General features: G+C 44.2%; 1 protein-coding gene across 8 annotated transcripts in view; it reads left to right on the top strand.

Moving 5' to 3' along the window:
• Positions 1-21865, top strand: part of dgkza (diacylglycerol kinase, zeta a) — a 708940-nt gene that overhangs the window by 495997 nt on the left and 191078 nt on the right. For 6 of the 8 annotated variants that reach the window (XM_063062203.1, XM_063062202.1, XM_063062204.1 and 3 more), the window contains 3 exons: positions 2366-2466; positions 11430-11509; positions 21082-21126. In XM_063062203.1, coding sequence (XP_062918273.1) covers positions 2366-2466; positions 11430-11509; positions 21082-21126 — 226 coding nt within the window. The remainder of the gene's footprint in view (positions 1-2365; positions 2467-11429; positions 11510-21081; positions 21127-21865) is intronic. The other 2 variants (XM_063062198.1, XM_063062201.1) reach the window with 1 other exon arrangement.

Here is a 21865-nt window from a genome sequence, read left to right as displayed (position 1 = left end):
AGTAACTCTGCCTTGATTATTGTAATTTTCCTGAGTTCCTTCCTCCCTCCCAATTCTTGAACCCCAGTGGAAGCATTTGGTACAAGAAAGGTGGGAGTAAAGGAAAAGGAGAAGGAGAAACGAAGCAAAAAATGTGCAAATCTATCATTAGTAACATGGTAACAGTAGGATTAAGCAGTATCAACTTGGATCTTTGAAGTTTTCTGAGATTGTAACAACCTCAATAGACTACCACACCAAAGAATTAGGCCCTTTGGCTCTTCTAGTCCATGCTAACCTGACCTACCTAATCCCATTTACCTACACTTAGACCATTTCCTTCTAAAATATTACTTAAATGTTACAATTGAACCTGCTTTGATGTGGAAGAAGATATTGTGAATTTGGATTTTCAGAAGGAATTTTGAAATGGTATTGTACAAGAAGCTGTTAAGGAAACCTGGAGCACACAGATTTTAGGGGTAACATAATGACATAGATTGAGGGCTGGTTGAGGGGCTGAAAAGAGAGTAGGGGTATAGGGATGACTTTTTGGTTGGGATTCTCCTGACTAATCGCATACTGCAGTGATGAGTGCTGGGGCCCCAATTGTTCGTAATCTTCATCAGTGATTTGAATGTTCAGATCAGGTATAGTATGCTCATGTTTGCTGATGACACAAAGCTTAGTAGTTGTGTGGGCCACTAGAGTGTGTAGAGAGGCTTCAGTGGGATGTGGGCAGGTTAAGCGAATGGGCAAGGGTGTGACAAATAGAAAAAATATGAGATTACCAAACTGGTAGAGAAAATAGAAAAGCTGAGCAAATATGTTAATGTTCAGGGTGACCTGAGTTTCCTTCCAAACACATCACTGAGCAGTGACTTGCAGGCACAGCGAGCAATTAGGAAGGCAATGGGTGCATGAGTTCTCATTGCAAAGGGACTTGAGTATAAGGGTAAGGGGGTGATGAGTTGAAGAGCTCCTCTGGTCAAATGGATTAGTAGGGCAGTTAGAGTCTGATAGTGCAATAAAGCATTGCAAATAGCTCTCCACACTTGCAAAAGGATGTACTAGTTATGGAGACAGTGCAGAGGAGGTTCACCAGGTTGATTCCCAAAATGAGATTGAGTGACCTGGGACTGTACTCACTGGAATTCAGAAGAGTGAGGGGGCCTTTATAGAAACATAAAAAATTATGATAAGTGTAGGTAAGTTAGAAGCATAAAAGTTGTTTCAAGGGGACATGGAGATTTAGGATGGAGATGCAGTGGAACTGCTTTTCCCAGAATCTGTGGAAGTCTCTACCCAGGGTAGCAATAGAGGCTACCTCATTAAATATATCTAGGACATAGTTAGAAAGATTTTTGCATTATTGGGGAATTAATGGTTATGCAAAAAGCCAGGCAGATGGAGCTGAGTCCATGATCTCAGTGAATGGTTGTATAGGTTCGATGGGCCAGATGCTCCTATTTGTTCTGTGAAGTTCAAAATGGATAACCTCACATTGGCTCTGAAGCTAAGCACGAAAAGACAATGGAGGAAAAGTCATTGTTGGCATGTAGGCAATGGAGCACCATCCCTGGTTGTAATTCTGCCACAGCATCTTTTATATCTGCCTCAAGTGGATGAACAGGGCCCAATTTCATTACTCATCCAAAAGGAACTCGGCAGGTCAGGCAGCATCTGTGGATGGAAATAGACAGTGAACATTTCATACCCTTCATCTGGACCAAAAAGACCAAACCTTGACAGCGCAGCATTCCACTTGTACTGTACAGGGAGTGTCAGCTTAGATTTTTAAACACTCAAGTCTTCAGAGTGCAATGTGAATCGCAGGTTCTGACACTGGCAAAACATCCCTCCATGGACCCTCATTAATGAGAGCCAAGAGAGAAGAATGGCCAGCCAGATCCCATGGCCAGTTGTAGACTCCAGAGACTGCAGATGCTGGAATTTGGCCCCAAACTCACCCGTTCACCTCACCTCACCTCTTTTTACTGGCTCTCTTCCCTCTCCACTCTCAGTCCTGATCAACTCAGAATATTGACAATTCCTTTCCTTCTCCAGAGATGCTGCCCAACCAGTTGAGTTCCTCCAGCAGCTTTTTTTTTTGAACATATGACTATTTATGTTGTTCCACATTTGTAGTGTACTGTAAGAAAACATAACCAATCCCCATGAACTTTGCATAGAGTGCAATTGATAAATCCTCTCTAAGATAGTGAGAGAACATCACAACATTGAATCATGTTTATTTTCCCAAGCCAAATATGTTGACAAGCAGACAAGACAACATTGTTTCTAGGTCATTAGAATTTCTACATTTGGCTATGAATGAAAGCTTCAGATATTGTTCCATTTAAAAACTATCTATTTTCTGCTTCAGTCAGCAGACGATATCCGAACGGCTGAAGATATGTGTGAATCGGATCAGCATGCATGACTATGAAGCCTTGCATTACGACAAGGAGAAGCTGAAAGAAGCCTGTAAGTAACCAGACCCCTTGGACAGGGCTTGCAGTCTACAGTCCTCTCCTGGAATAGACCAGCTGCAACATAGGGTGCCTCTCAGACCCAAAATTCTGTGCAGATTACATATCAGAAAGTGTGGCGGTGTAGCAAGAAGCAATGGTCTCAATGAAGTATGTACAGTGATATTTATTATGGAATAACTTTTACTCAAGGTTTCTTCCAATTGTAATTCTCTAATGATTGAGCATTTGATATTGATCTATTGTTGTCACGTACACCAAAATGCTGTGTAAAGCTTGTCGTAGAATCATAGAAAACATAGCACAGAAACAGGCCCTTCTTCCCATCTAGTCCATGCCGAACCATTTAAACTGCCTACTCCCACTGGGACCATAGCCTTCTGTAACCCTACCATCCGTTGTCTTCCATATTGCTTATACAGATCAAATTATTATACAGTTCACTAAGCTAGAACAAGGTAAAACAATGACAAGGCAGAATAAAGTGTGAAATCCACCAAAAAAGGTGCAGTGCAGGTATACGATGAAGTACTAGATGAGGCCAGGAGTCCACCTTGTTGGAAAAGAGGTCCATACAAGTGTCTGATAACAGCAGGGTAGAAACTGCTCTTGAGCCTGGTGGTATCTGCTTTCAGGCTTTTCTATCTTTTGCCCAAGGAGAGGGGGGAGAAGAGAGAAATCTGGGGTGGGTGGGGTCTTTGCTCATGCTGGGTGCTTTACTGAGTCAGTAAGAAGTATATTTCGTCCACCCATTTCACTCTACGTCAGAATTTTACAGCACTTGTGCTTGTCCCACTGCTCCATTGCAATTTAAAGGAATGTTCAGTGCAGCCGGCTCTGACAAATTGTTAAGTATTTCTTGAAATGGCATGAGTAGCACGAACTCTATAAGTATGAGAGAAGTTGTGCCTGCTCTGGTCCAGAAAGTTGTCGCTACAGTGATAATCAATATCCACAAACATCTTATGTCATCAGAAGATGCACTCAATCTCATAATCAACTTCACTGATCGAGCACAGTATATATCAGCCCAGTCTTCATAAAGCAGCCTTTTGTTCACTGACAAAAAAATAATGGTAGAGACCGAGTGTTTTTTTAATTCTGTTTAAGTAGAAACTTCTTTCTTGTTCGGGAGATCCATGGATCTGTTTGCACCCACTTTTTGTTAATGAAGTGGAGAAGAGGCTAATCCTCTTCCTATAGATGCTGTTTGGCCTGCTGCGTTCACCAGCAACTTTGATGTGTGTTGTTTAAAAAAATAATGTATTTTTAAGTCCTGACGAAGGGTCTCGGCCTGAAACGTCGACTGCGCCTCTTCCTATAGATGCTGCTTGGCCTGCTGCGTTCACCAGCAACTTTGATGTGTGTTGCATGTATTTTTAAGTGGTTTGCTGAATCGCCACCAGGTGGCAGCATTGTGCAATGCTGAATATTTGTGACTTAACTCTAGCTGAGGTTTCAGACAGTTCCCATGTTGTACTGTATTAGTGCAGCGACTGCCCTGCATTTGTACCCGCACCCATTGAATTGTCCTTTTTTGTAATAATAACCATTGTGTTGCAGAAAATGGTCTATATTTATAACAACTACGCAGTATTGCAAGCAGAGTCCTGTGTTTGTAACCACCTCCAGAGTATTAAAGTTTCCATTTCCAACTTGTAACCCCTAGCCAGTGCACCATCCACTATTTCAGATACTGTTTTGTCTTTCTAATCACATCCATTGCATGACAAGCATTATATTATTGTCATAATTCCCAAGTCAGGTTGTTATAGCTGAGCAACACACAGAAAACTCTGGAGGAACTCAGCAGGTCAGGCAGCATCTATGGGGGAAAAAAAGTACAGTCGACATTTCGGGCCGAGGCCCTTCAGCTGGGTCGTGCTTTCCATTGGTGCTGCTGAGCTAGGGTCCACTTATTAAAAGGATGAAGGTTGGTAACTGGTTTATGACTGTCACATCTACCACAATACAGAGCATCAGTGTTTGCTTTGTATGCATCTGACCAGATCATTTCAAAACATAAATACGAGATAGTACAAGGGAAAATCAATGACAGAATGCATTGGTAGTTAGCTATACAGGGAAAGTGCAAGAGTCGTAGTGAGGTAGATTGAGAGATCATGACTCCATCTACCTCGTACGTGGTGGTGCAACTCTTCAAGCCTTTTATCTTCTGCCCAATGGAAAGGGTATTTCTGAGGTGGGAGGTAGTTCTGATTATGTTTGCTGTTTTCCTGAGGCAACTGAAGACAGGAGCCATTTAGGGAGAGGGTGGCTTTTCTCATCTGATGAGCTGTGCCCACAACTCCCTGCAGTTTCTTGCAGTTTTAGACAGAACAATTGTCACACCAAGCTGTGATGCATCCTAATAGAGTGCTTTCTATGGTGCATCTCTAAAAGTTGGTGAGGGTGAACGTGGACATACCAAAATCCCTTGGCCTCCTGAGGAGGTGGAGGTCATGCTGTCTTCTCACTCCTGCCATCAGGTAGAAGATACAAGAGCCTCAGGGCTCACACCACCACGTTCAAGAACAGTCACTACCCCTCAACCATCAGGCTCTTGAATAAAAAGGGATAACTACACTCACTTGCCCCATCACTGAAATATTCCTACAACTAATGAACTCATTTTAAGGACTCTTTATCTCATGCTCTCATTATTTATTGCTATTACATTTGCAGTTGCACAGTTTGTTGTTTTCTGCACTCTGGTTGATCTTTCATTGTTACAGTTACTATTCTGTAGATTTCCTGAGTATGCTCACAGGAAAATGAATCTCAGGGTTGTGTATGGTGACGTGTATGTACTTTGATAATAAAATTGACTTTACTTAGTATGCATTCTTAATAGCATAAAAAGCCAGTCACAAATAAGAGCAGATGAGCCACTGATATTACTGGGATGTAGCCACTGTGTTGAGGTAATTGTTGGAGAGTATTTGCAGCTTCCCATCTCTGAAACTCCTTTACTTTCTTAGTTATCAAGATTTCTAACTTTTAAAGAAATAGTAACAGATGTCCCAGTTTGGGCAAAGGACATTGCCCATCTCAGCATTCACCTACAAGAAGGGGTTGAGGAGAGTACAGCACCATTCAGTACTTGCCACATCTCTGCATGTTTCAGTTTGCTGTTCTGGAATGCAGGCGTTAATAAGCCTCAGGTTGTCATAAGGACTGAGCTTTCACGCCAGGGCCAGCTCCTTTGATCTGAGAGCTTTAGGGCACATTTGGTCAGTTGTATTTATGGGTCAATAATAAAAAAAATACCACTGTAGCCAGTCTGACTGAACTTCTGTCCAGAGCTGACAGGAGCTCTTTGGTTAAGACCAGAATGTGCTTGTGTTGAAAGAGGTTGATTTGTGATAGTGTTCAGGTAAGGATTTAGTGTAGGGAGGCTGTGTGTTTATGTTGTTACTGAAGGATAATTTACTCCACATTGGCCTTTATTGCTGGGTCCTTTGGGCTAAATTCTTTGACCAAAGTTGGAGGGGGAAAGTAAGTTTGTGGAAATACTTGCCAGCAGATTTGTAAAATGTTTTCTGGCATGAGTACACGCCCTTTGCATTGGCCATAAATGCCTGATAATACAATTACACCTGTGGGTATATTATTCTCAGACAGATATAAATAAAAAATACAATACACTAAATTAGAAAAACCACCGGCTCCCCTTTCTGTATTGATTCCTCTTTTGCCTTTTGCCCTGCCAGCACCAAGTTCTAAAGTAAGTGCTGGATCATGTGCAAATAATTAAAAGTTGCAAATCATTTGAAACGGGCTGGTCAGAGCAAGCTGTGCAGGTCTCTGTTCACCAGGGCTTGGACTGGCTTCCCATGGTTAAGGATGGGAATAGGATCCGATATTAGCACAACTATTGTAATTCACTCAGACAAATTTTCTTTTCTTCTCAGTAATAGAAAAATTAATTATATAACTTTATGGAATGACATATTCAAATTCAGGTTAGTTTATTATATACACCAGGGTGCAATGAAGTTGCTTGCCAGTGTGAAGTGTTGGTGAGATGAAGCATTTTTCCACTAGCAATTTGGTAAGGGATAATTACTTGAAGCTGCTGTCCCACGAGGTGCTTTGTCTTGGCAAAGTGCTGAAGATGTCCTATCCTGCTCTGGTGGAGACAGTATTTCATACTTGCTCTGGTAAGGTACAAAATATTGACCTATTCACTCTTATCGCATTGAGTCTTGATGAAGAGCAATAGTTTGGCAACCTACCCCGTTGAGGGGGAAGGCGGATAGTTAGAAGGTGATAGCTGAAGCCAGGTGGGTGGGAAAGGGCGAAGGCTGGAGAAGAAGCAACTTGATAGAGGAAGTGGACCATAGGAGAACAGGAAGGAGGAGAGGACTTGTGGAAGTAAAGAGCCTTTGAGACTCAGAGCCAGTATTGATATTGGTTTGTTGTTGTCATGTGTATGTATGAGCAGTGAAAAGCTCTTCTTGCATATTGTTCATTACACAGTGCAATCAGCTAGAATAAGTTAAAACAAGGACAATGTAGAATAAAGTGTAAAAGCTGCTGAAACAGTTCAGTGCAAGTAAATAGTAAAGTGCAAGATCATTACGAGGTGGTTTGTAAAGCCAGGAGTTCACCATTTGTATAAGAAGTCCATTCCAGGGTCTGATAACAGGGGATAGAATCTGTCCCTGAGTCTGGTCGTACATGCGTTCAGGTTTTTTTGCTGCCCGATGGGAGAGGAAAGAAGAGCGAATGACTGGAGCGGGTGATGTCTTATGATGATGCTGACTGTTTTACAGGGGCGGTAAGAAGTACAGACAGGGTCCATAGAGGGGAGGCTGGTCCCTGAGCTGAGCTGAGTCCTGTGATAATGATAGGTAATGTAATCTGTTTGTGCTCTGCTCTTCCTGCATCACAATAGGGAAATTGTCCACAATAACGTTTTTAAGACATTGTTCCCTTGGATGGGAGAAGTATGCATTTGGCTGTGTAGACCAGCTGGGAGCAGCCGGTGTGCAGAAGGTCTTCATTCAGTTGAGTGAAAGACAGCTGCAAAAGCACACTTGCTGTTATAGTGGTGCAGCTTGATTGCTGACGTCCTGCAGGTTCCAACTCCACAGACTCACTGACCGTTTCCAAAGACAGCCATCAGCTCGGCGAGCAACCTGCTGGAATATCCTTGGAGCCTCAGATGTGGTATCTGGGATAATGTCATCAGCCGTCAGAGTTTAGATGGCAGATAACAGCTTCCAGAGAGAGGCACTTGGCACTCATAGAGCCATGGAGTTCTACGGCATGAAGGCAGATCCTTCAGCCCCACTTTTCATCCTCATTGGAGAATCAGAGGTGGAGAGGGTCAGCAGCTTTAAGTTCCTCAGTGTTGTCATTTTGGAAGGTCTGTCCTGGGCCATTACAAAGAAAGTACGGCAGTGCCTCTACTTGCCTCGAAGTCTGCCAAGATTCAACATGAACTAAAACTTTGACACTAGGTATATGGTGGAGAGTATATTAACTGGCTGAATCATAGCCTGGTATGGAAATACCAATGTTCTTGAAAGGAAAACCCTACAAAAAGTAGTGGAGTACCCCCCTGTCCATTATGTTAAGCCCACTGAGCACGCCAACACAAAATGCTGTCGCAGGAAAGCAGCATCCAACATTAGGGGCCTCCACCTCCCAGGTCATGCTCTCTTCTCGTCGCAGGAAGTAGGTCCAGGAGCCTCAGGACTCACACCACCAGGTTCAGGAGCAGTTGGTATCCTTCAAACACAAGCTCTTGAACCAATTGGGATAACTTCAGATATAAATGGGATAACTGTTCCCACAACCTATGGACTCGCTTTTGAGGACCCCCATCTCAGGTTCTCAATATTTTTTTCTATTTATTTATTATTATTATTATTTCTTTCTTTTCATATTTGCACAGTTTGTTATCTTCTGCACACTGATTGTCTGCCATGTTGGTGTGGTCTTTCATTGATTCTATTATGGTTCTTGGATTTATTGAGTATTCCCACAAGAAAATGAAGCTCAGGATTGTGTACGTTGATATGTAGGTACCTTGACAATAAATTTACTTTGAACTCATCCTTGCCAATCATGATATTTATCTGAGCTGGTCCTATTTGCCTGAATTTGGCCTATATCTCTTTAACTTTTTCCATCTGTGTTTCAGTCAAAGTGTTTTTACATATGTAATCTTACCCACCTTTACAGCTTCCTCTGGCAGCTTGTTCCATATACCCACTATCTCCTGTAGGGAAAAAAAAACTCTCAGATCCCCTCAATCTTTCTTCTCTCATCTTAATCTGTGTCCTTTATCCTTGAAAAATGAACCGTAATCATTCAATTATGCTATGCCCCTCATGATTCTTACATCTACAAGGTCAGCCTCGCTCTCCTGCCCTCCAGTTCCTGCAAAGTCCTTGTGAATTTCTCCTCCACTCTTTCCAACTCATTGATATCCATGCTATTGCTAGGTGACCAAGACTGTGCTCAGTAGTCTAAGCGTGGCCTCACCATTTCCTTGTACACTTGCAACAGGAAGTCCCAACTCTGGCTAATTGGTTTATTATTGTCGCATTGAAAAGCATTGTTTTGAATGTCATGCATGCAGATCATTTCAGTGTATCAGTGCATTGAAGTAGTACGAGAGAAACAATAACAGAATGCAGAATAACATGTTGCAGTTATAGAGAAAGTACAGTGCAGGCAGGCAATAAGGTAAAAGACCTTAACAAGATAGATTGTGAGGCCAACAGACCACCTTAGCATACTAGGGACTGATCACCTTATAGCAGAGGGACGGAAGCTATCTTTGAGCCTGGTGGTGTTTGCTTTCAGGCTTCGGTATTTTCTGCTGGATGGAAGGAGAAAGAAGAGAGGTGGGTGGGGTCTTTGATTACGTTGGCTGCTTTATCAAGGCAGCAAGAAATATAGACAGAGACCATTGAGAGGAGGCTGGTTTCGGTGATGTGCTGGGCTACGTCTACAACTCCGCAGTTTTGTGCAGTCTCAGGCAGAGCAGTTCGCACACATCATGCAGGATGCTTTCTATAGTGCAGACTTTAAAAATTGGTGAGGATCAATGGGGACACTTCATTTTTTAGCCTCCTGAGGAAGCAAAGGTGCTGTACCCACTGGCCTGATCAACAAATATGACCATGGCAAAATCCACCTTCACTACCTTATCTGCCTGCGTCACCACTTTTAGACAGCTATGTACTGGCACCCTCTGTTCTACATAGTCTCACGTATGACTCATTCCTCCGAGATACAGCACAGATCGTCATAGGAAGTCATTTCTGCCTGTGGCCATCAAACTTTACAACTCCTCCCTTGGAGGGTCAGACACCCTGAGCCGATAGGCTGGTCCTGGACTTATTTCATAATTTACTGGCATAATTTACATGTTACTATTTAACTATTTATTATTATTTTTCTATTTCTATATTATTTCCATGACTATTACTATTTACTAATAGTAGTATTACTATCTCTATTGCTATTTATTATTTATGGTGCAACTGTAACGAAAACCAATTTCCCCCGGGATCAATAAAGTATGACTATGTCTATGTATATTAGTGTTTTTCCTCTGGTCACAATGGAGGCTGTGTGTTGTCAGGTGCTGCACCACAGTTAAGCCCAGGCGCTTTGATGTGTACCCGACAACCTCTTCCACATTGAACAGTTTGGGCTCCAGGCTCTGTAAATCACATACTAACAGGTCAAAGTGGTGACTGTGCCCCATGCAGGTGTAGTTATAGTGGGAGTTACCAGGCATGTAAATTTTTATCCTATTGATTCTGCTTTTGTGTTGGTGCTGCTTGGAGAAGCTGCTAAACCATCTTGATGTAAAATTAGATCCTTCTGTGAAGTTCACTGCTGTTAACTCTCAGAAAACCTCTTCATTACCAAAATGGCTAAACCTAAATCAGAATTAAATAGATATTAAATATTTGAAACTTATTTCAAAAGGTTGATTAAAAGTGAATTAAATAACCACAAGGCAAATTTGTTAATTACCAGGCATCTTCTTGTGCCAGATGCAGCTTGACTGTTCATTTCCCTCTGCCTGAATTTTCTATTTTACCCTCACATGGGTGTGGTGGCCCTTGGCATCTTAGAGATTTGAGCACTACCCACTTTGGCAATCTTGCTTTGTGGAAGGTGAGACGGTAAACCGAGGGCTCATGCCTGCCAGGTGGATATGACCAAGCAAGTCCATAATTTTGAAGAAAGCCAGGAGTGTTCTTAATGTTTTGAACTACTTGCCCAGTTAAATGATCAACTCCCATCTTTTTGTGGAGACCTGGTGTTTTCTACATTGTTACAGTAACTGCGTTTTAGAAATAAAGACTGTAAGACATGGAAGCAGAATTATGCCATTCAGCTCATTGAATCTATTTTGCTACTTGATCATGTCTGATTTATTTTCCATCTCGACCCCATTCTTTTGCCTTCTGCCCATAACCTTTGACACCCTTGTAAATCAAAAACTTATGACCCTCCGCTTTAAATGACTCAATGATGTCCTCCACAGCCATTTTTGGCAGTGAGTTCCATAGATTTCTCTTTTCTGAAGGGACATCCTTCTAAGGATAAGCCCTCTGGTCCTAGACTCTTCCACTATTGGAAACATCTTCTCCATGTCCACTCTATCTAGGCCTTTCAATGTTTGGCAGGTTTCAATGAAATCCCCCTCAATCTTCTAAACTCCAGTGAGAACATGTTCAGAGCCATCAAATGCTCTTAATGCATTAGCCCTTTCATTTCCAGGATCATTTTTGTAAACCTCTTCTGGACCCTCTCCAATGTCAACACATCCATTCTTCGTTATGGGACCCTAAATACTCATCTGTGAAGTATTCTGTTGGTATCTGAGTGGTGCAATTTGACTGCGGTTCATTTTACTGTTACTGATTTGATGCTTTTCAACATATGCATCATTTCAAGTTCATTCCTGTTCTGTTTCAGCTGTGCCCTTGGGCATCATTGTTGTCCCTGGAGACAGTGACCTGGAGATCTGCCGCACCCACATTGAGAGGCTTCAGGAGGTATGTCTCATGTCCTCGCCTGGCATCACCTCTTTCTGGTTCCCCTCCTCCTTCCCCTTCTTCCAACTGTCCTCACCTATTAGATTCCTCCTTCAGCCCTTTACCTCTTCCAGCTCCTTCCCAGCATCTTACTTTATCCCCCTTCCCATACCCACCCACTTCGTCCTCACCTGCCAGATTGTACTCCTCCTCCTCCTCCTCCTCGTCCTCGTCCTCGTCCTCTCCCCCACCACCACCTTATATTGGCTTCTGTCCCCTTCTGATGAAGGATCTCGGCTTCAGGTGTTGGCACTTTATTACCCTCCATAGGTGCTGCTCGATCTGCTGAGTTCCTCTAGAATTTTGTGTGCGTGTTGCTCAAGAATTCCAGCACCTGCAGAATCTCCATTGTGTATGTCTCTTATGGCCAAACATTTTAATTCCCATTCCCATTCCGACATGTCGGTCTATGGCTGCCTCTTCTGCCAAAATGAAGCCTCCCTCAGGGTGGAGGAGCAACACCTTATATTCCATCTTGGTACCGTTCCAACGTGATGGCATGAATAGCGATTTCTCCTTTCATGCTCCCTTCTTCTATTCCCCACTCTGATTTTTTACTTCTAACCCGCCCAGTACTTCCCCCTGGGTCCCCTCCTCCTTCCCTTTCTCCTATGGTCAACCCTCCTCTCCTATCAGATTCTTTCTTCTTCAGCTCTTGACCTTTTTCGCCCACTTGACTTCACCTATCACCTTCCAGCTAACCTCTTTCCCCTCTCCCACTTTTTATTCTGACATCCTTCCCCATCCTTCTCAGTCCTGAAGAAGGGTTTGTATTACCCTCTGTTGTGGCTAATGATATTATTGCTGGAATGTTAAAAATAATTAGTGTTTTTTTAAAAATCTGGCAACTCCTGGAGGAAAGCTGGAGCCTAGCAAAGTATTGTTGCATATAAGAGCCCAAGACTGTTCCATCCTGCTCAGGTACAATGAAAGACCAGAAAGAGAAGTGGGCTATTTTTCTGATCTGACTCTGAATGATGGAGAGAAGCCCAATGAAACCTATTTCAGAGGATGTATTTGAGCACTGGCTGAGTCAAATGTTGGCAATGCCTGTGCTGATGGGAGCAATGGCTTATTAGGCTCTCGATACTCAACCAGTTCAAACCAGATGGGAGTGGGTGGAAAGGGGTGGGGAGCAGGAAGAAAGCAGTCGCCATAAACATCCAACACAAAAATATGCTGCTTTAATTAAGAGTGAGGATTCATTTTACCACCATTAATTTAGAATTATTCTCTTCTGCTTCAAATAACCTACTTCGGAAACATCTGTACTGCTCAGAGACTGTGAACAAAGATACTGTTTTAGAAGTGATGGCTTCTTGTATTCAAAAATACCGTACAAAGTTAAATGATCTGCCTAAATTCGCTCTGAAGAAGTTCCTTGGTTTAACATCACATCCAAGAGCATCTCACCATGCCTATCTCTGGAAAACACATCCCCACCTTTCCTCAGATGAAGAAATAACCTTCACACAGTGTCTCAAACTACATTTTCTGAGCAGCACTTTCAAGATATGAAGTGCAGAAATAATGAATAACTGAACAATTTCACTTAAAGTAAGACCTTCCTTTAAATTGTTCATGTCCAAGCAAGCAAAGAGAAGTACCTATACCCTCCAATCCAGAAGATTGGTATTTGTTTTTCTCTTATTTTTGTTGTTCATTTTCATAGAATTCATTCAATCATAGAACTAGTTAATGCCACCTTTATGTAAAATCTTTCAGCGTGACTTGATTGTAGCAGTTCCAAGTTTTGGTTGACTTTCAGGCTTGTTTGTTTTAAGAGAAACACTCTCTTTGAAAGCACGTTGCTTCCATGTCCAGAAGACATAGGAGCAGAATTAATCCATTTGGTCCAGTGAGTCTCATCCACCACTCCATCCCTTTCGACCCCATTCTCATGCCTTCACCCCATAACTCTTGATGCCCTGATTAATCAAGAACCTATCAACCTCCACTTTAAATATACTCAATGACTTGGTCCCCATAGCTGTCTGTGGCAATGAATTCCACAGATTCACTACTCTCTGGCTTAAGAAATCCCTCCTCAACTCTGTTCTAAAGGGACATTCTTCTATTCTGAGTCTGTGCCCTCTAGTCCCAGACTCCCCACTATAGGAAACATCCTCTGCACATCCATTCTATCTAGACCTTTCAATATTCGTTAGGTTTCCATTAGACACCCCCCTCCCCCCCCCCATTCTTCTAAACTCCAGTGAGTACAGGCCCAGAGCCATCAAACACTCTTCATACGTTAACCACTTCATTCCAGGGTTCATTCTAATGGACATGGATAAGATATAATGATGACTAGTTAAGAGATTCAAATCAGAGCAGCATACGGTGTATATTCATCGGTAAGGTATGCAGTCGTTTTTCCCAGGTCTCAGCTGTGCAATCATTGCTGCTTTTGATGCCAAATGCAGGAGGGAGGAACAGGGGATTGAATCTGCAAGACAAGGAAAAGGAATAAAAATTAGGGATACTTTGAGAAGGGATAGATTGGCATAAAATGGAGAGATATCCAGCAGATGAAATTTAATACAGGGAAGTATTTGATCGAATTTGGCAGGAAGAGTGAGAAGAAATTATTTATAAGTAGGACAATTTTGAAGATACATCAATGATGAGGATTTCACATACACATCTTTGCCAGTAACAAGTCAAGCTTAAAGGGCTGTTACAAAAGCTGATGGGATTTTTCACGTTATAATTGGAATATGCAATAGTGCAAGCCCACAGAATATCCTGTAAAACTTCATAAACAAATATTGCATCTCAGGTGGAGACCATCATGTATGATTCTCTGTATGCACTTTAGTACAGATTTAATGTCTTGAAGAAGGTAAAGTGGTGATTTATCAGCCTGATACCAAAGAGGTGGGAGCTTGGATTCTTCACTTTTAGAGCAGCGAAAGTTATAATGTGTCTAGAATTCAGTGGGGAATTGAAGTTAAATGAGAATGTGGGTTCTGCTCATGGGAAGAACCAGGATGAAAATGTATGGTAATTGATCGAAGATATATGATGGATGTAAGAAACATTATTCTGCAGCACATTGTGATCTGAAATGCAAGGTTTGAAGAGTAGTAAAAGTAGGTTTAAGAATAAACTTCTGTTTCTTGGGTTCCGAGGAAATAATACAAGCACGCGTATAAGGAAAGAGTAGAACTTACTGGAATAAATTTAGACTCTGAATATTCTGTAACTGCATTGTGAGATTTCATGATGACCTTCACAGCAAAGTGCCATGCTATGGTACTGCTTTCTGTTGGTGATTGTCTAAGTATTGCCGATAGTAAAAGACGTCAGCTGTGACTGTAACTGGAAGATTTCTGATCCCAAAAAATAGTAGGTAAAATCCTGATGACCAGATTTTTGGAATTCTGTTTGCCCAAAGTTATCTCTGCAGTAATGAGCAGAGTGCTTTCAGACCCTTCCTCTGTAGTAGAGTCCTTTAAATGGTGACTATTTCAGTGAACCCTTTTCATTTTTCAGTGTATTATTTTGTGTGTTGCACGGTCCAGCCAGGATGCTGCCATTAATGTTCTGGAGCGAGCTACAAATCCCACTGGCATCTCAGCGAAATTGTAGGGTGGTGCAGAAGTGAGGATCTCTCTGTTACTACTTGAGCCACCTGCAAATGGACTAGGGTGAAAATGGTCAGTGAATTGAATGTGCAGTTCAAAGATTGGCATTGGAGAAATGTATTTTAACTTGTGGGCCACTGGGATCAGTATCAGTGAAGAGGGAGCTGTTCCATTTAGGTAAGCTTTAGTCAGAATTGGCATTGTGTCCTGGTGACTGTAATATATATGACTATAAATAAGACTTTGAATTGTTTTGGGTGAGGTCTGGGAGGTGGGGTGTCTGGTGAGGGGAAATTTAAAACTTAAATAGAAAGGAGAATTTGACAATACTGGGCAGTATAATGGGTAGTGATGTCCATAATCTTTCAGGAAGTGACTGCACATGGGCATCGCCAAATAGGGTATGAAGAGGGTAAAGTGCACAAAGATAAAACAGAAGACTTTTTTAATCTGAATACATTTGTAACACGGCAGAAAAGGTAATTGTACTAATAGAAATAAATGGCTTGGGAATTAATAACCAGAAAATACATGGTTACATATTTCAGATTATTTAAATTTTAGAAGAGATGAGCAAAATGGAGAAAGAGGTGGGCTGAACTTGATTTTAATGAGTGGAATAAGGGCGGTTACGATGAAATGTCTTCACTCAAAATCGGGAAGTCGAATCAATTTGGATGGAGCTGAGCACCAGCAAGTGACGGGGAAAAAAATAAATGGGAGTTATCTGTAGGCCTCAGTGAATGTAACATAAAACATTGTATTAATCAGAGATATTAGAGTGTTTGTATCGGGGTAATACGGTAAATATGAGGAATTTTGCATATCGACTGAGAACTGTACTAGCAATAACAGTGTAGAAAATGAATTTATGGCATAAGGAAAAGCTGGTTCTTTAGGTTGTTATTGTGAAGATCCAGCAAAGGGACAGGTTAATTTGGATCTGATTTTGTATAACGATAAAGGGGTAATTGATGATCTGATGGTCAAAGGACCTCAAGGAAACAAAAATTGTGATATTGAATTTGATATAAAAACTGTATATTATTTAATGCAAATTAAAATTAGGCCCTTAAATTTAAATAAGAAAATTCTGCAAAGACTGAAGCTCTACATCAGATATGATAGCTTGGGAAACTGCATTAACTTGTATGACAGTAAACAGGCCATAGCTATCCTTTTAAATAATTAATATGTCATTTACAAGTAATGTGTTTCCCCTTCAAGGCAAAAATAAACATGAAAGTGGTCCAGCTATGGCTCGCAAGAGGAGTTAATGATAATATTAGATCAAAGGAGAAAGCTTATAACATTCCTCCAAAGAATGAAATAAGCCTGAGGATTAGGAAATTTTTACAGTTCAGCCAAAGATGACCAAGGCATTGTTAAGGGAAGGGGAACTAGAATATGAAGGAAGGCTGGCAAGAAACATCAAAACAAATTGTAATTGCTTCCACAGGAATACAAAGTGAAAAAGATGAGCTGAAGTTGGATGAGATGGAAGAACATCTTATGATGATAGGTTGGACAGGCTGGGATTGTGCCCACAAGAGCTAGAAGAGCAAAACAGGAATTTATTTGAAACAAATATGAGCTGGAGCAGCCGTGATGCACATGATGTAGAGAGGATGTTTCATATTACCTATGATAAAAGAAAGACCCCAGTTTGGCCTATTGAGTCTATACAGACAACAGAACAATCCCCTTCCCCTCTAATTTTTCTGTAACCTATTCTCCTTGCATTCCCCTCATGCCCCCCCACCCACTCCTCCCAATTCCACCGTTCAACTACACTCAGGCCAGTTTACAGCAGACAATTAGCTTACCAACTGGGACATCGTTGGGATATGGAAGGAAAAGAGCACTCACAGAAAACACACATGGTCACAGGGAAAGCATAGGAACTTCACACAAGCTCAGGACTGAACCAGGGTTATTGGAGCCATGAGGCACCAGCTCCGTTATCTGTGCCATTTTCATTGATAGGTTCAATGTTCATATGGATCCCTTACAGGTGGAGACAGAAAAATTATACCAAAGGAAACAATGGAGGGAAAAAATATTTTGTGCCTGACATCCCAGAAAAAGATGCAGCAAACCTAGAACGGTGGAGGACCATAGGTCTAAAATAAAGAGCTTGAAGGATTAATATCAATTAAACAAATTAACATTGATGACATTAATGGGAAACATAAGTGATAAATCCCCAAGACCTGTTGACTGCATCTGAAGGTTTTAAAGCTAATGGTTATGGAGATAGTGAATGCACTGGTAGTCATCTTCCAAAATGCTATAGCTGTTAGAGGGCCTTCGCAAATTTGATGGTATCAAATATAATCTGTAATCTCACTATTTAAGAAAAGAGGGCAAAAGAAAAATTGGGAATTCAGAGCTGTTAGCCTGACATCAGCAGAATGAAAAATACTGCAATCTATTGTTAAAGCAATGGTAAGAGAGTACTTGGGGAAAAAACAAATAGAAATGAACATGATTTCTAAAGGGAGCTCATATTTGGTAACTTTTGAAGTCGTAACAAGCAGAAAGGATAAGGACAACAAAAATGATGTGAACCATTTTGTTTTTCATAAGACCTTTTGATATTTGCCACATGAGATTAACGGCAATTGGAGCATGTGGTATATGGGGTTCGGACTGAATGCTCAGCAGATGGAAGCGAAAGTAGGAAGAAATGGGTCCTGTTGGGTTGGGACATTGGTGGAGGATCATTGCTGAAGCCCCAGCGTCCTCAATCCACTTGAGGGAGTAAAGTGCCTGTTCTCCATATGTGCTGATGATACAAAGCTTGATGATGTGTTTTATGATGAAGATGTAAAGGGACTTGAGGGAGATATCCAACATGAAAATGTGAGAGGAAGAGGTGGATAAGAGTAGGTGGTTCCATGTGAGAAGGGAGTGCTGGACAGATGGAGGAGAGGAGGATGTATGTAGTGACAGAAGTTGGGAGGTAACAGAGGTGACAAAGGGGTGAAGGTGATGGAATCTGAAAGAAGAGGAAGGTGGAACATGGAATCAAGCGAGGGAGGAGGGAAGGGTAGATGGGGAAAGGAGAGGAGGTGAACCAGTAAGTGCATGTGGACAGATGAAGTAGATTGAGGAAAAGAAAGAAGCAGTGATGAAGATCAGGGGAGAGAAAAAAGGAGCAGGGGATCAGTTTACAGGAAGATACCGTGGGTTTGTAGATTGCCCAGGCGGAACACGAGATGCTGTTCCTCCTAACTACCTTGCATTATTTATTGTTTGCATTTTCCATTTTATTCCTCTCTTGTCAGGCTATTCCTTTTCCCTCTCCTCCCCCACCCCAAGGCAGGCACCTCCCTTTTCCCTCTCCTCCCCCACCCCATGGCAGGCACTTCCCTTTTCCTCTCCTCCCCCACCCCATGGCAGGCTCTTCCCTTTTCCTCTCCTCCCCCACCCCTCGGCAGGCTCTTCCCTTTCTCTCTCCTCCCCCACCGCTCGGCAGGCTCTTCCCTTTCCCTCTCCTTCTCCACCCCTCGGCAGGCTCTTCTCTTTCCTCTCCTCCCCCACCCCATGGCAGGCACTTCCCTTTCCCTCTCCTCCCCCACCCCATGGCAGGCTCTTCCCTTTCCCTCTCCTCCCCCACCCCTCAGCAGGCTCTTCCCTTTTCCTCTCCTCCCCCACCCCTCGGCAGGCACTTCCCTTTTCCTCTCCTCCCCCACCCCATGGCAGGTTCTTCTCTTTCCCTCTCCTTCCCCACCCCATGGCAGGCTCTTCCCTTTCCCTCTCCTCCCCCACCCCATGGCAGGCTCTTCCCTTTCCCTCTCCTCTCCCACCCCTCAGCAGGCTCTTCCCTTTTCCTCTCCTCCCCCACCCCTCAGCAGGCTCTTCCCTTTCCCTCTCCTCCCCCACCCCATGACAGACACTTCCCTTTCCCTCTCCTCCCCCACCCCATGGCAGGCTCTTCCCTTTCCCTCTCCTCCCCCACCCCATGGCAGGCTCTTCCCTTTCCCTCTCCACCCCCACCCCATGGCAGGCTCTTCCCTTTCCCTCTCCTCCCCCACCCCTCCGCAGGCTCTTCCCTTTCTCTCTCCTCCCCCACCCCTCGGCAGGCTCTTCCTTTTCCCTCTCCTCCCCCACCCCTCGGCAGGCAATTCTCTTTCCCTCTCCTCCCCCACCCCATGGCAGGCTCTTCCTTTTCCTCTCCTCCCCCACCCCTCGGCAGGCACTTCCCTTTTCCTCTCCTCCCCCACCCCATGGCAGGCTCTTCCCTTTCCCTCTCCACCCCCACCCCATGGCAGGCTCTTCTCTTTCCTCTCCTCCCCCACCCCATGGCAGGCACTTCCCTTTCCCTCTCCTCCCCCACCCCATGGCAGGCTCTTCCCTTTCCCTCTCCTCCCCCACCCCTCAGCAGGCTCTTCCCTTTTCCTCTCCTCCCCCACCCCTCGGCAGGCACTTCCCTTTTCCTCTCCTCCCCCACCCCATGGCAGGTTCTTCTCTTTCCCTCTCCTTCCCCACCCCATGGCAGGCTCTTCCCTTTCCCTCTCCTCCCCCACCCCATGGCAGGCTCTTCCCTTTCCCTCTCCTCTCCCACCCCTCAGCAGGCTCTTCCCTTTTCCTCTCCTCCCCCACCCCTCAGCAGGCTCTTCCCTTTCCCTCTCCTCCCCCACCCCATGACAGACACTTCCCTTTCCCTCTCCTCCCCCACCCCATGGCAGGCTCTTCCCTTTCCCTCTCCTCCCCCACCCCATGGCAGGCTCTTCCCTTTCCCTCTCCACCCCCACCCCATGGCAGGCTCTTCCCTTTCCCTCTCCTCCCCCACCCCTCCGCAGGCTCTTCCCTTTCTCTCTCCTCCCCCACCCCTCGGCAGGCTCTTCCTTTTCCCTCTCCTCCCCCACCCCTCGGCAGGCAATTCTCTTTCCCTCTCCTCCCCCACCCCATGGCAGGCTCTTCCTTTTCCTCTCCTCCCCCACCCCTCGGCAGGCACTTCCCTTTTCCTCTCCTCCCCCACCCCATGGCAGGCTCTTCCCTTTCCCTCTCCACCCCCACCCCATGGCAGGCTCTTCCCTTTCCCTCTCCACCCCCACCCCATGGCAGGCTCTTCCCTTTCCCTCTCCTCCCCCACCCCATGGCAGGCACTTCCCTTTACCCTTTACTCCCCCACCCCTCAGCAGGCTCTTCCCTTTCCCTCTCCTCCTCCACCCCTCGGCAGGCTCTTCCCTTTCCCTCTCCTCCTCCACCCCTCGGCAGGCTCTTCCCTTTCCCTCTCCTCCCCCACCCCATGGCAGGCACTTCCCTTTCCCTCTCCTCCCCCACCCCTCGGCAGGCTCTTCCCTTTCCCTCTCCTCCCCCACCCCTCGGCAGGCTCTTCCCTTTCCCTCTCCTCCCCCACCCCATGGCAGGCTCTTCCCTTTCCCTCTCCTCCCCCACCCCATGGCAGGCTCTTCTCTTTCCCTCTCCTCCCCCACCCCATGGCAGGCACTTCCCTTTTCCCTTTACTCCCCCACCCCTCGGCAGGCTCTTCCCTTTCCCTCTCCTCCCCTACCCCATGGCAGGCACTTCCCTTTTCCCTTTACTCCCCCACCCCTCGGCAGGCTCTTCCCTTTTCCTCTCCTCCCCCACCCCATGGCAGGCTCTTTCCTTTTCCTCTCCTCCCCCACCCCATGACAGACACTTCCCTTTTCCTCTCCTCCCCCACCCCATGACAGACACTTCCACCTTGCCCTTCAGTTGCCACACACTGTGGATCTCCTGTTGCTAAGGAGAAGTTTGGTTTAGTGCTGCTGACTCCTGCAGGATGCTCAAGAATACCTCAGCCTGATGATGTTTGTCTTGCTGCTTGCCAGAGATGACTTGTGTACTGTGCATTGTATTTATGTCCTCTCGATAAAACAAAATTCAGTCAGAATGGGTACAGTAAGTGTCCCTCAGTTACTGATCAATGCAAAGTGTTCTACTCTTCCACAGGATTTCCCCCTGGTTCATCCCTCGCTCCAGCATCTGATGTTGCAGGTTTGTGACCTGGTGATTTGGCTGAATGGCATGTGCTGATCTGAACAGTTACCAAAATCTGATCTCTTTTGCGCATGAGTATATCTTCCTGGTTGTGCACAGGGACTGCTGTAGTGATTTGTGCAGAGTGTTTGCATGTAAGGACTGTTTTCATGTGGTCGATGTGAGGTTAAGTTTGCATGTGCACCACCTGTTTGATAGTATAATAACGTTACATTTGAGTGGCAGTGACCAAACATCTGTAATGCAAGAATATTACATGCTGCTGCTTTTCTCCCCCACCCCCAGAGAAAAATGCTGAGATGATAAACCAATCTAATTGAATCAAACAACATTCCAATTTGCGAAGTATTCCCCAATGCAATTGTGTTAGAAAGTCAGCCAGTTCCTCTAGTGGGCATTCTCTATTACTGAGCTTCAACCTTGGCTGGGTACATAGTGTGTGAACTGTAAGCTAGGTGCCACTCCCTATCTGAGTTTTGAAATACCATTGATGTCCTCAGAATTGAGTTCTGCAGCTTGGAATATAGCAATCATTTCCTTCAATTGCAGTATTTTTTTATAACACGTACATCGGCTTAATCCAGTCAACATAGTCGGTATCTTTTGTACCCTTTTTCCATTAGATCCTCAAAGGCTTCTTTATTGATGTACTGATCATGTCTTTTTGCACTTGATGTTTTCATATTAATGGTTTCAGCAATAGCCTGTTTTCTGTCAGTGTGGTTTGTTGCACCCT

This window comes from Mobula hypostoma, chromosome 11 (genome assembly GCF_963921235.1).
Source record: "Mobula hypostoma chromosome 11, sMobHyp1.1, whole genome shotgun sequence".
Classification (NCBI taxonomy): domain Eukaryota; kingdom Metazoa; phylum Chordata; class Chondrichthyes; order Myliobatiformes; family Myliobatidae; genus Mobula; species Mobula hypostoma.
This window is presented reverse-complemented; position numbering and strand designations above follow the sequence as displayed.